This window comes from Manis javanica, chromosome 4 (assembly GCF_040802235.1).
Source record: "Manis javanica isolate MJ-LG chromosome 4, MJ_LKY, whole genome shotgun sequence".
Classification (NCBI taxonomy): Eukaryota; Metazoa; Chordata; class Mammalia; order Pholidota; family Manidae; genus Manis; species Manis javanica.
In genome coordinates, this window is record NC_133159.1 from 80,795,105 (window position 1) to 80,809,584 (window position 14,480).

The 14,480-nt window shown below is 39.6% G+C and overlaps 1 protein-coding gene across 1 annotated transcript in view; it reads right to left on the reverse strand.

The window, feature by feature from the left end:
- Nucleotides 1-13,867, reverse strand: part of ALG14 (ALG14 UDP-N-acetylglucosaminyltransferase subunit) — an 87,031-nt gene extending 73,164 nt beyond the window's left edge. The window contains exons 1-2 of the mRNA XM_017655083.3: nucleotides 13,672-13,867; nucleotides 10,050-10,201 (exon numbers count right to left, since the gene is read on the reverse strand). Of these exons, the coding sequence (XP_017510572.2) occupies nucleotides 10,050-10,201; nucleotides 13,672-13,807 (288 nt within the window). The 5' untranslated portion in view covers nucleotides 13,808-13,867. The remainder of the gene's footprint in view (nucleotides 1-10,049; nucleotides 10,202-13,671) is intronic.
- Between the last annotated feature and the right edge of the window lie 613 nt (nucleotides 13,868-14,480).

A 14,480-nucleotide genomic window follows, 5' to 3' on the forward strand; every position in this document is an offset into this window, starting at 1 on the left:
TGCTCTGCTCCAGCTGGTGCTGCACATGGTGGTCTGCACACCAGGATTCCCTCCACTGCCATCCTGGAAAATGCCCTTCGCTTCTCTCCTGGGCTTGAGCCCCGGATCCAGGGCTGGAGTCTTCTTCCTTCTTAGATCCTCCTTGTTTGAATAAGCACGTCCTCAGTCTGAGGACACCGCTCCAACAGTCATTTCTCAATGCCATTTAGACCCACAACGTGACTCCCCTTTTCTTTTTCTTTTTGGAAGTTTTATATCTTCTTTGTCACTTGCTTTGAAATTGTATTATGATATATCTTGTTTTGACTACAGTTTAACTGGACTGCAGGTAGTCATTTAGTTTGAAGGTCATGTCCTTCTAGTTCTGGGAATTTTTCTTCAGTCGTTGCTTTTAAAAAAATTTTTTTTCCTTGTGCTCTTGTTCTTTCTGGATGGTAGCCCTCCAACATCCACTTTGATTATCTAATTTTATCCTTTCAGTATTGTTTATATCTTTTTGTTCTGCTTTTATAGCATAGTTCCTCGGTATGATCTTCCAATATTTTTATTTATTCCCACAATCTAAATTTTAATAGGCAAGGGTCTTTCTTGTTTATAAAAAAGAGATCTCATTCTTTAAAGACAGAATGTCCTCTCATTTCTCTGAAGATACTATTCCATTAAAAGCACCCCATTCCACACTCTACCCCAGCTCCTTGCACTGCCCTTTCCTCAAATTCGTTTCCCTGTTAGTTTCGTTTTTTCTTCTGTGAGACGCTTTCCTCCAATATCTGGTAGTCTGCGGATGCCAGTTCAAACCAGTGATTCTCACGAGGGAGGGGGAGATCTCTCTTTCAGGGATATTTCAGCAAGGTCTGGAGGCAGCTTTGGCTGCCAAGCTGGAGGGTGAGGGGGCAGGGAAGGAAGAAATGCTCCCGGCATCTAGTGGTAAAGGCTAGAGTTGCTGCTGAACACCCCACACCACAGAGGCCCGTCTTCTCACCAGATTTATCTGGCCAAATGTCTACAGTACACAGGCTGAGAAACCTTGGTTCATATTAAAGAATGAGGCATTAAAAGGCAGACTGGAAGCTCTGAGTGCTGGGTGAGGCTTGTGACGCAGAAGATTTTTTAAAAACAGTCAGGACCTGACCATTTCATTGGGAGAAATCCCAAATGTCAGAATCTATAGTTCTATTCTCCTGACCAGTTTCTTGAAAGCTAATTTCAGTCTCCGGCCCGGGGAAAATAAATGCAGCATTCTGGGGCCTGACTGGAAGGGAGACCTAAGTGGTGTGTGTTGAGAGGGTGACAGGAGGCCGTTCACTTTCCTTAAGCCTTAAGTTCACATGGGGGTACACTTACTCCAACTACATTTGGCTAGGTCCTTCCAAATCCAAAACCTTTTTAGGTCAGCAGTGTGTAAATCTTGGGTTTTCTCACCAGAGTAGGGTAGAGTCGGGAAGTCTATAGGCAGACTTCACCAGGACCCTCTTTTCAGCCAGACTGTACTCCAGGTTCCAGACATTACCTGGTACCTTTTTTATTCACTAGCACTGCTCAGAAACACCTTAACTAATTAACTCCTAAGGTTTCCAGTATTTATGCTTTTGCCTCTTCATGCACCAAAAACTTTTTGAGACAAAAGGGTTCTTTTCCTTACTCGTATTTCTCATAAAACCTAGTTCAAATTTTGCACACAGAAACTACTCAATCAATATCTACTTCTGAGTTTTAGGAAGGATTTTACTTTCGGGAAGGCAAAGCTTCCAGGTTGCTGCTCTATATCTTAAAGAAGAGCACTAGTACCGCAACCTCAGAAAGGCGTTTGGCGAATAAAGTCTTTAAATAAAACACTCTCCAGGTGGAAAGGCTGCTCTAAAGCCACATGAAGCCTTTTCAAACTCAGGAAAGGAAAATCATCCTTAGCAACAATATATGATATTTCTAAAAAAAAAAGTGAGACAACTTCTCACTTTCCCCATGCCAGATTAGTCTGTAATATACACCAGAAATCGCCATCTAACCAGCCATTCTGAAGTTCCGTCCTCCCCTGCCTCTCCTGGGCCGTAACGCAGCGCTCCACAGCTCAATGTGCAGCAGTGCACTGCCACCTGGTGGCAGCACGAAGGGACGACAGCGATACGGACTGCGGAGGCCACGGAGTACCAAAATCCAAGTCTCTCCGCACCGGAGAAGGGTTCTCCGGGACCACTTCTGAAGTCTATTGACTGACTTCAGTGAGTAAGAGTGCCTCTAACGGACATAGGCTTTGGCTCCAAATACACATATTAAGTGAACCACTCAAAGTGTGAAAATCATAGGTTATTTGTGTAATGCAGTATTTTAGACAGAAAGGGTAGGCAGCCACAGGTACGAATGTGATTCAGACAAGGAGACTAGACCAAAGCAACGGCAGTGTGTGTAGGGTTTGCATATAATGGGTACTCAGTATGGCCCGCCTAAGCAAATTACTGAAGAATATAAATAGATGGCATAAAAGGTTTTATTTAGTGACCAGACCAACAACTATTTGGGATATAGAATATATTTGTCTCTACCCCACATGATATTTATATTCTTTTAATATTTATATACATTTACTACATTTACTTCAAAACAGGAAATCGATCAATAATCTAGCAAAATGCTAAGTGGGAAAGGGTGGGCCTGTCTTTTAATGTTGAGCAAGTTACTTAATTTGGGCTTGTTTGTTTTTAAACTTTTTTTCTAATCAAAACACAAATTCTACAATCTTATTGTAGGACATTTGGAAAGTTATAAGAATGCTTGTAGAACATGTATGACACAAGTACAAAAATGTTTACTGCAGTATTGAGTGAAAAACTGAAAACCACAATAGGGAAATGGTACATCAGTTCTATTGACCACTATGAAATCTCTGAACAGTATTAGGCAGACTATACATACCAACATGGAAAGGTATCAAGGTATAGAGTTAAATGAAAAAAGCTGGAAATATATAGCGTGATTTATAAACTAGCCATACCCTGCCCCCCTTTATGTAGTTTTGTGTACATATGCACATGTAATTTGTATTTTCTAAGTACATGTATGACAGGAGGGAAAAGCTATTCTGGCAGGGTAAAACTCAAGTTGGTGCAGTGTTTACCTCTGAAGAGTGGGGTTGGGGTAGTGATAGGGTACTCACACTTTTTATTATATATACTTTACTGTTCAGAGTTTTTAAATTAAGGAGCAAAAAAAATAAAATTTGGAAACAAAAGACAAAAGAAACATAAAAATAACCACTTACAATTCTGCCACAGTTAATTCTGGAGATATATTTAATAAGATTTACTGAAATAGCTACGTAAGTACTACATCCTGTATATAAGTGGCACACATTTAATATTTTTTGGGTAAACAAATAATTTGTCTTGGTAAAACACCAGCTTATTTAGATAGTGGGAAATCTAGTCAAGTAACCCACAAGAAAGGAAAGTTGGCTCTAATTTTCAACTCTTCAAATCAGTTTTCAGCGACTTCTAGTTTTATATATAAACAAAGCCCACTCTATACTTCTTACATGCAGTTTTAAAAAAACATTTTTTTACAAATGTCACTGAGCCTTTTCTCAGTGACATGAACTAAAGGGGTCAACTCACGCTCTTATGAAGTTCCAGGGAATAACGGTTGTCAAGGGAGGCAGTTAACAGATAAGGCTTCAATTGGGAAGGAAATAAAAGGATGAACCAAAACCTTCAGCCTAATGCCCTGAGCCTCCTTTCCTTCCAGTCTCACAGGCGTGGACATCCTACTGAAACACAGGCCACTGAGATGACTGTTTTGCAGGAAAAAAGCTCTGGGTTGATTTTTCACTTACCTTCACATAATGCAGCTCTTGTAATTGGTTCTATTTGGAAAGGTTACTACCCAATTTTTCTCTAAGACATTACTTTAGCTACTCTTTTACTTTATAACTAACCCTGGAAATCACATTTTCTTTAGAAGGCTTTTCAAGATTTTTTTAATGCAAGTAATTTCACAGCTAAACAGCCTGTTTCTGCTTTTTGGTTTTCTTTTTTTTTCCTTAGCTCTCCACTCCTTACCTTTCTAATCTCAGTTGCTTTCTTCAAGTAGGACTGAGATTTTTTTCCAAAGGAAGTCTGTTTCTCTTAAAAGGTTAGTTTAACTACTCAGAGAAACATAGGCTAATAGTAGAGTTAAAAAGTACATCAGGAGTAATTACTTCTCTTCACTCTTGTGTATTGTAAGTAAGGCGAGTTATATACCTAAAGATTTTAAATACTACTAAAAAAATTAACCTGAATCAAAGGAATCAGGGATAATTTGAATGAAGTTTATACAACAAAAGTAGATTGTCTCTACCATTTAATTAACAAAATTTTATTACTAATTTAGAATTTAGCTTAAAAATCTGCTGTATATTGCTATCAAACATAAATAGGCAAATATGAGCATTTAAATATTTTTCTCCATATGAGCAAAAACTTCTTAAAAATTATGGAATAATTCTGTATCAGAGTAAGTTATAAAACAATAGAAAATTCCTATGCTACTTAGAAAACTTTAAGTGATTAACAACTGGTAATTAGTATCTTCTCATTTCTGGGAAGGTCTTTATGTTTTCCAAAGAGAAGGCTTTGTTTTCTCACCAGAACCCAGTATGAATCGATGTATTTTTATTACTAAAGTGCTCCAGATGATACAGATACGACCCAGGAACAGAGTGCAATTAATGTGAATGCTTTCAAGGGCGGCAGACTTTATGGCTCACTTAACTCTGAAAAAATTAACTTACAAAGAGATAGTCTAGGCCTTTAACCACAGGAGTATTAGCTATAGCTAGAAAATCGCAGTTGGTCAGTTATATTAGGAAAAAAAGTGAGGAAAACTGGGTGAGTTGGGAGTTGTTACTTCCACAAATAGTCCAGAATAGACATCTACACAGTGGATACAGTAAAATTCTGACTTTAATATCAAAATGAATTTTAACTCTGGTACTGGCAAAATGGCTATATAAACTAACCTGAAAGCCCTTCTTCCACAGACAGATTAAAATGCTGTAAGAAATGTAACAAAATATTTTATATGAACTGGAAAAAAGAGAAATCCCTATTTTCCAGAAACAAGAAGAAAATGAAAAGGAAGCCGACAATCTGTGACACTGAGGTTTGAGAGGAAGACATAACTATGTCACAACCTGAGGATGGGGTTCTAGTGCCCTACAAGTTCTGGAGAGGAGGCACACAAAGGCCTACAACAAACTGCTGATACTTCCATGACTATAACAGTTTCCCTATATTTGCAAGTTATAGGACCCTGGGCCTCAGTTCTCTGTCCTCTTCTATCTTCTAACTATACCCAATCCCCAGGTGATCTCACCTAGTTTCTTGTTTCAAGTACCATCATGAAAGCACAGATAACTCCAGCATTCATATTCCAGACCAGATTTCCCTCCTTCAGAACCACAGACCCAACTGCATAGTCAACATCTTTGCTTCGGTGTTCATAGACATCCCACTCTTAGCCCTCGGGCTTCCTCATGTAAGCTTCCTCACGTAAATAAATGGCAACTCCATTTCCCTGGTAACTCAGGCCAAAATCTTGATGTCATCCTCCACTCTTCAACTTTTTCCCATGCTCACATCTTATGTACCAGCAGATAAGATTTAGCTCTACCTTTAAAATAAATCCAGACTCTGACTACTTTCCATCACATACACTTTTGCCATCCTGGTCTAAGCCACACTGCTTCTCATCTGGATTACTGCAGTAGCCTCCGAACTCCTTTACTTGCTTCCGCTCTTCTCTTCTTTACTTTATTCAGCAGCCAAAATGATCCTATTAAAATATAAGTCAGATCACATCACTTCTCTACCTAAAACCTCCAATGGCTTCCCATGTCACCTGTTCACAGGGAAAAAAACTCTTGAGCAAAAATGGACTTCAAGGTCTTAAAAAAATCTGACCCAACACCCTCACCTTGACCTCTATGGCCTCATTACCTACTCAGCTCTCCCTCACCCACTTTGCCTTGGCTACACTGACTTCCTTGCTATTTCAAACACACCAGACACAGCCCCACTTCAGGGCCTTTGCAATTTCTGTTTCCGCTTCAAGATTTCTTTTTCTCCAGATGGCTTTATACCTCACATAGGTTAGGTGATTGTTCAAATGCAACCTTTCCTGGTCACTCTACCTAAAACTGCAACCTCCCTTTAACCGCCCCCCCCCCCCCCCCAGTACTCCGTATTCCCTTTCTGTGCTTTATTCCTCTCCTTAGCATTTATCACTCATGATACAAGGCAGGGGCCTGAGATAAGCATCATGATTAGTTTTCCCAAAAAAGCTAAGATATAAGCAGTATAGTAAGAAGAGAAGGGATTCCATCTTAAGGCTAAGGTTCCATATCGAAAGCTAGGAAGTCAGGAAGTAAGGTTCCTAACATCTTCTGTAGCAAACAAACAATAACTCAGCCCACCCTGGGGGCACGGCAGGCAGTCTTGATTGATATGTTCCCAGAGGGAAGCTGCTATCCTAGGGAGGAACCCCATCAATACATTTCTTCTGTTAATTTATTTTGGGGAATTGGCGGAAGGACTGATAATAGGGAAAAGAGACGCATGTCTGTTACTGGAGATAAGCATCTTGAGACCACTTGACAACTACACCTCTGGCCTTTTGTCACATTCTTGAAAAATGCTTAAAAGAGAGACCCCCCAACCTTTCAGTGTGCCTCCTCTCTGAGGATGCCCACACTTTTTCTCTCTTTAAGTGTATAACTTTAAATAAAGCTTTCTCACTGCTCAACTTCACTGTGTTTTGTCTATGCTTTTCCAGCAGGAAGCATCTTTGTTTCTTTGCTAATTCATTTTATTTCCAAGTCTCCACCTCATCCCCACTTTATGTCTGATAAGTAGAGGGGGGCTGCTGAGAGTTCAGATTTGGGCCTGCAAGTTCCCCTTGCCTAGGTGACCCTGGCTTTAGGAGCTGGACAGGGAGACTTCTCTATGCCTAGAAAGTCAGCAAGTTCCCGCTCCTCCCTCTGCACTTTCCTGCCCTCAGCTGCCTGCAAGGCCGCTGCCACTCATTATGACTCTCGCTCTAATAAATTCCTTCCTTACCTACACTCTTCTGACTTGCTGGAGAATTCTTTCTCATTCAGACTCAAGGACCCTCCTCTGGCCAGGTTAAGGTTTCAGCTGCTGTGGAGGGAGCGACCTCCCAGATGCAGCTGCCCAGCAACACTAATACATTATAAATTTTTCTTAATTATATTGTTCATTATCCCCCCATTGGAATGTAGGCACCACAAGGGCAGAGATATTTGGATGTTTCATTCACTACAACATCACTTGCACTCAGTAGGTACTCAATAAATATTTGTTAAGTAAATGAATGAATGTAAAAATTCATATTTATGAAGGAAAAAATTCAACCCAACCTAGGTTTCTAAATGTAGAATGCAATAAAAGGAAGGGTAAAACCAAAAGATATTTTCAGGCAAAAAAAAAAAAAAAAGCATGGAAAGAATAAACCACTGAGAGACATTCCATGAAAGAATTAATAAAAGACATACCTCTGGAAGAAAGACATTGGAACCAAAAGGGAAGAGTAGCAAGGATAAGCAAATAAAATTCTATATACATCTAAATAAGCACTGACTGACTAAAACAATAGTAGTGATAATTCGGGTGGTATAAAAACAAGGTAGATTCCAAATACTGAACAAATACTAAATATAAGATGGGAAGAGGTGCTCACAGTTAAAATATTCTAAAAGCCTTGTTCTTCAGAAAGAGGACAGAGATATTAAGTTTTTGATTGAAGTTAGGTAACCATATTAACAATCTAAGGATAGTGTTTAAGAATAATTTCCATTCCAAGAGAAGGAAAAAAGGAGAAAAAAGAGACTGAATTTAAAAAGAAGACAGAAAAGGAAAAAAAAAATCTAAAGAAAAAGTATGGTAAGTAGGAAGAACCAAATAAAACAGCAGAAACAAACCTAATACATTAGTAATCACAACAAACATACATGTAACAAACATACTAGTTAGAAGATAATGATTTTTGATTTTGAATTTTAAAATTTGTGCCATATGTCATTTACAAAAGATATGCCTAATGGAAAAATGAAGAGATGGACAAAGATTCACCATGAAACACTACAGCACAGATTATAAAAACGACAAGAGAATATTATGAAAATATTTATGTCAATACATTTGTAAACTTCAAAAAACAGATATATTCCTAGAAAAATATCTTAGCAACAGTAACTTAAGAACAAACTGAAAGCCTGAAGAGTTAAATCACCAGAACAAAAATGACACATCAGGGCCAGGTGGCATTATAGACAAGTTCTATAAAACTTAAAACTTAATTCTGCACTTACACAAATTCCTCCCCAAAATGAAAAATCACATACATTCTACTCACATTATGAGAACAGTGTAGCCTTGATACCAAAACTAACAGAATAGCATAAGAAAGGAAAACTTAAAGGTAATCTCACTCGTAAACATAAATGAAAAAATTTTAAGTGATATGCTTGCAAACAAAATCCAGCAATGTATTAAAACATAATGCACTATGAACAAGATGGGCTTATTTCAGGAATTCAAGAATAGTTCAACCATGTAATTTTAAAGAGATAAAATTGGAAAAAGCATATAATATTTCAGATGGTTTGATAAAAATCAACAATCAAACACGATTTAAAATAAAACTCTTGGCAAATTTTAAAATCAGAAGGAATACAAGGATGTTCTATTACACTGTTCCTTTTCATTTTCATTACTGTTCTAGAAGTTCTAACAAAATTAGAGAAGGAAGTGGTGTAAGGATTAGAATCACAATTGTTACTGTTTGTAGATGACGAGATTATCTTCACAGGTAACACTAAAGTGTACAATTAAAATTAGAGTGTGGCAAGGTGGTTCTAATAAGATCATTATAGAAAAATCAGTTGTATTTTTATATACTGCAAGACAGGAATAGTGTTAAAAGATATATCATTTATGATGATAATAAAACAATATAGGTACCTAGAAGTAAAAACAACAAAAGATATGCATGATTCTTATGAAGAAAATTAGAAATGTTACAGAAAAGCATGAAAGGAGATGAAAATAATGGAAAGATAGATGATGTTCCTGGATAGGAACATTATCATCATATAGATGTAAGTTTTCCAAATTCATGTATTGATTCAATTAAACTCAAATAAAAATTCCAACAGTGTTCTCTGTGAACCTGTCAAAGTTAATTCAAAAACCTATGAGAAAAAGTAAGAATAATTAAGACACTTAATGAAGAGTCAGACTAAGTGAACTTGGTATCAGCCCACAGATAGACCAATGAACCACTTAACAAAGAAGAAAGCCCAGATACGGATCTATACGTACATAGAAACTTTCATGTACTTTCTATATGCAGATAAGTGGCAAAAGGACTATTCAATAAATGGGCTGGGCCAGTACTGGTGGCTACTGTGCTAGTCAGTACTCTCAGCTGACAAAGACTGCCAGAAAATATATTGGTCACTACTCATTTCTTCAGGAGATCCCTGCCTCTCCCAGTCTTGTGAGCTCTATGGAAGGTACAATGGATAACTACTGGGGGGCTGAAGGTACAATTCCCCTCAGCTGTAGGGCAGAAAGAGAGGACTAAGTGGGTTCCTACCTTTATCAGGCTTGGTGGGAAGGCATCTCCACCTGTTGTCCCCTCCCCAAGTGTAGCACAGGGGTGGCCAGCAGAAATGACACAGGCATGTTCATACTAACACCTCAATGGCTCTCTCTCCATCTCTGCGGAAACTCTTCCAGCTTCAAGTTCATAAGTAACACCCTTTCAAGAATGGGGTGGTGCTTTTTTTCTAACAGGGGATGCACTGTTCTAGCAGTAAATTAAGGGAGGAAGGAAGTCAAACAGAGATTCTTAGTCCTACCTTATTTAGTCAGCAATAAACATCTGACTGCCTTGTACGGACAGGGCACTGAAGTGCCATGAGATTATTTCCAGAGATAATTATATTCAATATACAACCTGCAACTTTCTTAAAAATAGAAATTATCACTTACCATGCCACTGGAGTCTCTATCAGGTCGATTTAGTTCAAAAGACTTTATCTTATGGGCACTCATTTCATCAGTGTCAGCAATGATATAATGTCTAGGACAGTAAGCACTGGACAAGTTCTCAAGCAGCCTCAGGATCTCAGTGGTATGACCACCTGGAAAAAAACATTGGAAGGCCTAAGATTACGATGACTAGGTTATACTGATGCTATGCTTTATGTACTGCTCACAAGACAAGAAATATTTAGAAACAATAATCTATGCCTTCATATAAATACCACTTTTACACGGGCAAGAGAACAATAAACATAAAATCAGCACTAGCAGTGGCGCTGAGAAAGGTACAAAGTGTAAGATGCAGCTTCTGTTATCAAGAAGCCTGGCAGGAAATGGGCCAGACACACACAGACATATAAAGTCCCATGCAAGACAGCAAGAAAAATTTAAATGGGGGTTGGAGGAGGCAAGTAAATGGCTGTGCAAAACCATGCCATAAGCATGTGAGAGATCCAGTTAAAGGTTGAGATAACTTGAAAGGTGAAGCTAATGGACAGAGAGGAGTAGGGAGGCCATTGGCGGGGCTGGGATTTATTATGACATAAGTTGGCAGGATCTGAGAGGCGTGTTTAAGGGATAGTAAGAATACTGGAAGATGGACGAGGGTGAAGTAAGGTCAGGAAAGTAGGCTGAAATGGGAAGATGGTAGCTAATAGTGCTGTATTGAGAAGTACCAAACATCAGGAAGAATGAGCACTGATCCACAGGGCTGGGTCGTCCTGAGGAAGACTTTTGTTTACCACTGTTAAGTCCCGCTCCCAAGAGCGGTCTCAGCATACCACAGGGCCTCAACTATTTAAAGCAGCCTCACTGAACAGCTGTTTGTTAATTTTTGAAATTGTGTAACCTCTAAAATTTTTAAACTTTAATTTCAAAACCGTGCACCCCAGTTCTACCTTAAGATGTATCTAGAATCCAACCATTTCTCACCACCTCCTTTGCCCCTACCCTGCTCCAAGCCATATTATTCTCACATGGATTAAGACCAAAGCCTCTGGTCTATTCTCCCAACTCTACTTTGCTATTCAAGTGTCCACTTCAGTCTTTTCTCAACACACCATCCAGTGTGATTCTAGTTCAAAAAGTATATCAAATTGTTTATCTCTGCTCAAACCCTCCAATGGCTTATCCTCTCACATGGAATAAAAGACTTCTTGTAAACTGACCCCTTCTCTGTTACCTCATGGCCCTCATCTGCTTCTTCCCTCCTTACTCAGTCTATTCCAGCCAGCCTCGTTGCTAGTGGGTATCTGTCATCTTCCCAGGAAGGCTTTCCCAGGCAATTCTTCTCAAATGCAACTCCCTTTCCCTACTTCATAGTATTTATCACCATATAATTTACTATGCAGTTTATTTATTTTTGTTTTGCCTCCCCTCACCCTTGCTCAGCTAGAAGGTATGTACCATGACAGAAGGGATTTTTGCTCGTTTTGTAACTGATGTACCTCTAGTGCCTAGAAAATAATAGGCACTCCTATTATTGAATGAATGGATGGATGAGTGCTAGATACTAAATCTAAGATATGCCTAAGGACACCATATGGTATATCAAAGAAAAGTCATAATTTTGATTGATGTTCTTTGAATAAAAGTGGTTGATCAGTAACACTGAATTATTATTAATAAATATTTACATCTGAAAAGAAAACGTTTTTTGGCATTCATGGTAAACCCTGAAAATGCCTTCCCCTTCCTCCAAAATTTTGTACATGAACTATTAAACTGTTTAACTACAAGTGTCTCTTTGTCTTGGACAATTCTTTGAGGTCCTTGATCTCTCCCTACTCTAAATGGTTTGCATGACAGAGGGCAACACATGTTAGACAAATTCTCAATCTTAACTTTGGCCCCCAGTCCACCAAATCTAATACTATCAAGTGAATGGCTTTAATAGACATCCATCCATTTGTTCAAGATGGAAATTTGGACATCATTCTTGAGCCCTTCCTCTCCCATCACTTTGAATCCACAAGACCTATTATTTCTTTTTTAATCTACTAAACCTCATTTAAATGCATACATATCACTCCATCTGCACACCATCATCCAAGTCAGACTATCATGTGAAATATTTAAAATAAGGCTTCTATTTGTCCCCCTACCTCAGTCCTGGTCAAAAATTCTCTTGACAACATAGGCTGAATGATCTTTGGGAAAGCTTAAATTTAACTGGGTCACCTCCATTTAAAAATACTTTAAAAGAGCCCTTTGCTACCAGAACTAACAATAGTCACCATTTATTAAATGCTTCCTTTATGCCAAGTACTCTGCTAAACACTACCACATTTAATGTCACCACATCTCTTCTCATCCCACATTTTTCAAGGTGGAAAGAGAAGGCTCAGTGAAGTTAGCTGATTTGCTCCAGATCAACAAGTTAGTAAATGGCAGCGAAGTGATTCATCTCCAGCATTAGATCAATCTAGAGGCCCATGGTCCTAATCCCTACATGGTAAGAAGCAGTGGAGTAGTGCTAATAGCTCTACAGAGACGGGTTTAAAACACCCGTTAGGATTTGGACTGGGCTTACCTCCCCACATAGAACTCAAATACAATAATGAGTGTCCTCTCACGACTGTACATTCCAAGTACTTGTACCTTCTTTTCACACCCTCCCAGCCCTCAAAGTCCCAGCTCCCCTTTGTCTGCTTAATTCTTGGTCATCTTTCAAGTCTCAGTTTAGACCTTATTTCCTCCAGGAAGCTTCCTGTCTCAGGCTCAGACAAAGCAGTGTCCTTCCTGAACACTTCCACAGCGGTCTGTACTTCCCACATTGTAGCACTTATCTTGTTATGGCAACTACCTATTTTGCTTTTTGTTTTCTGTTTTTCCATAATCTCCACTTCATTTACTGCTGTACCCTTGCACCTTTCACAGTTCTCGGGGCATAGTCCCTACTCCATAGCAAGTAGTGTTAGTTTTGGTATTTCCAGAGCTTTGCATAGTGCCTGACCTCTCCAATGGCTCAAAATATGTTAAGTGAAACTAATGAATCATACATGAACATGCTTATAACATTTGCTCATACTATAGTATTCTATCTGGACGCAATCTCCTGGCATTTCTAAATGTACACTGTATGCATATCTCTGACAGAACTGACCACTTAAAATTGTAAGCGCCTACAGAGCTGGTATTTGTATCTGTTTATATGGCATTATCTGACAGGACAGCTTGTTTTACATATTCTGACACACTATCTTGAAATGTGTATTGTTCTATGGTCAGTAGATAATTGCTTTTATCCTCATGGAGTATGTGTATTTATAAATATGATATTTAACTCTTTGTCTCATTTATCATGTAGTAGTATTCATGAATCCTAATTATGCAATGCCTAGATCAAAAATGCACAACAGCAATTTATATTCAGGGAAATTCCATGTTAGCATCAAACGGCTTCCACGTCAGCAAACCAGCATTTTGTCCTGGCTGGTCAGGTTCCGGCAACGCAGAGAAACTACAAATCTCAGCATGCAAAGCTCCAAAAAGTGCTAAGGCGACCAGGTAAGAGCGTCGCGTTTGTAGTGACGGACCCAAAACCGACAGTCACCGCCCTTGAACTTACCAGACCCAGCCACCACCAAGAGCCTGAGAGACTCACGGGGCCCCACGGCCTGGCAACGAAGTACCATCCATAGCCTCAGCGCCAGGAGCACAGCCACCGCTCCTCCGGCCGCTGTGAAGATAAAGGCGCAAGACATTCAAAGAAACAACGCATGCGTGTTCTCCGGCGGCGTCGCTGAGGAGCGGTCAAAGTTCAAGAACTACGGGGACCGAGGAGACTCAAACGGGGCGTGTCGAGCTCCTCGCTGGGCGGGGCTTGTTTGTGCTGGGAGGAGTTTAGGGTCAAAGGCAGAAATCCGGACTCTGAGGCCTTCTGGGTTTCCCTGCTATGTTCTGGCGGCCATCCTCCAAGTATAAACTGAAATTAGGGCAATTTAGCCTTAGAGAAGTCAGATTTCCACCCGTGACGAGCTCATGTGAGCCCCGAAGGCGCCAGCTGTACCAACTTCTTGAATTCCACCTGCGGCCATGGCAGACCTCTCCCTTACTTCCTCCTTCCTCCCTCCCTTCATTCCCTTCATTTTTGAATGCCAGGGGAATGTTTCTGTTGCACATGCAGCCGTTACTGAAAGTATTTGCCTGTAAAAGACACCTTGGTACAAATAATTGAATTTAGGGCCCTCAAACTAGATGGCTGTTCTCTTTCCCAACATAAGCTTTCTAGGGGTTTTCACAATCTCAAACTGTTGACTAGAGTAGATAAGGGCGATCACCTCAAATTATGTCATGATCCTGAGAGGAGTGTGTCTTGCCAGTGGGTTGCAGCTCCGGGCAAGCTCACTATGGATTCAATGTGACTAAATGACAATG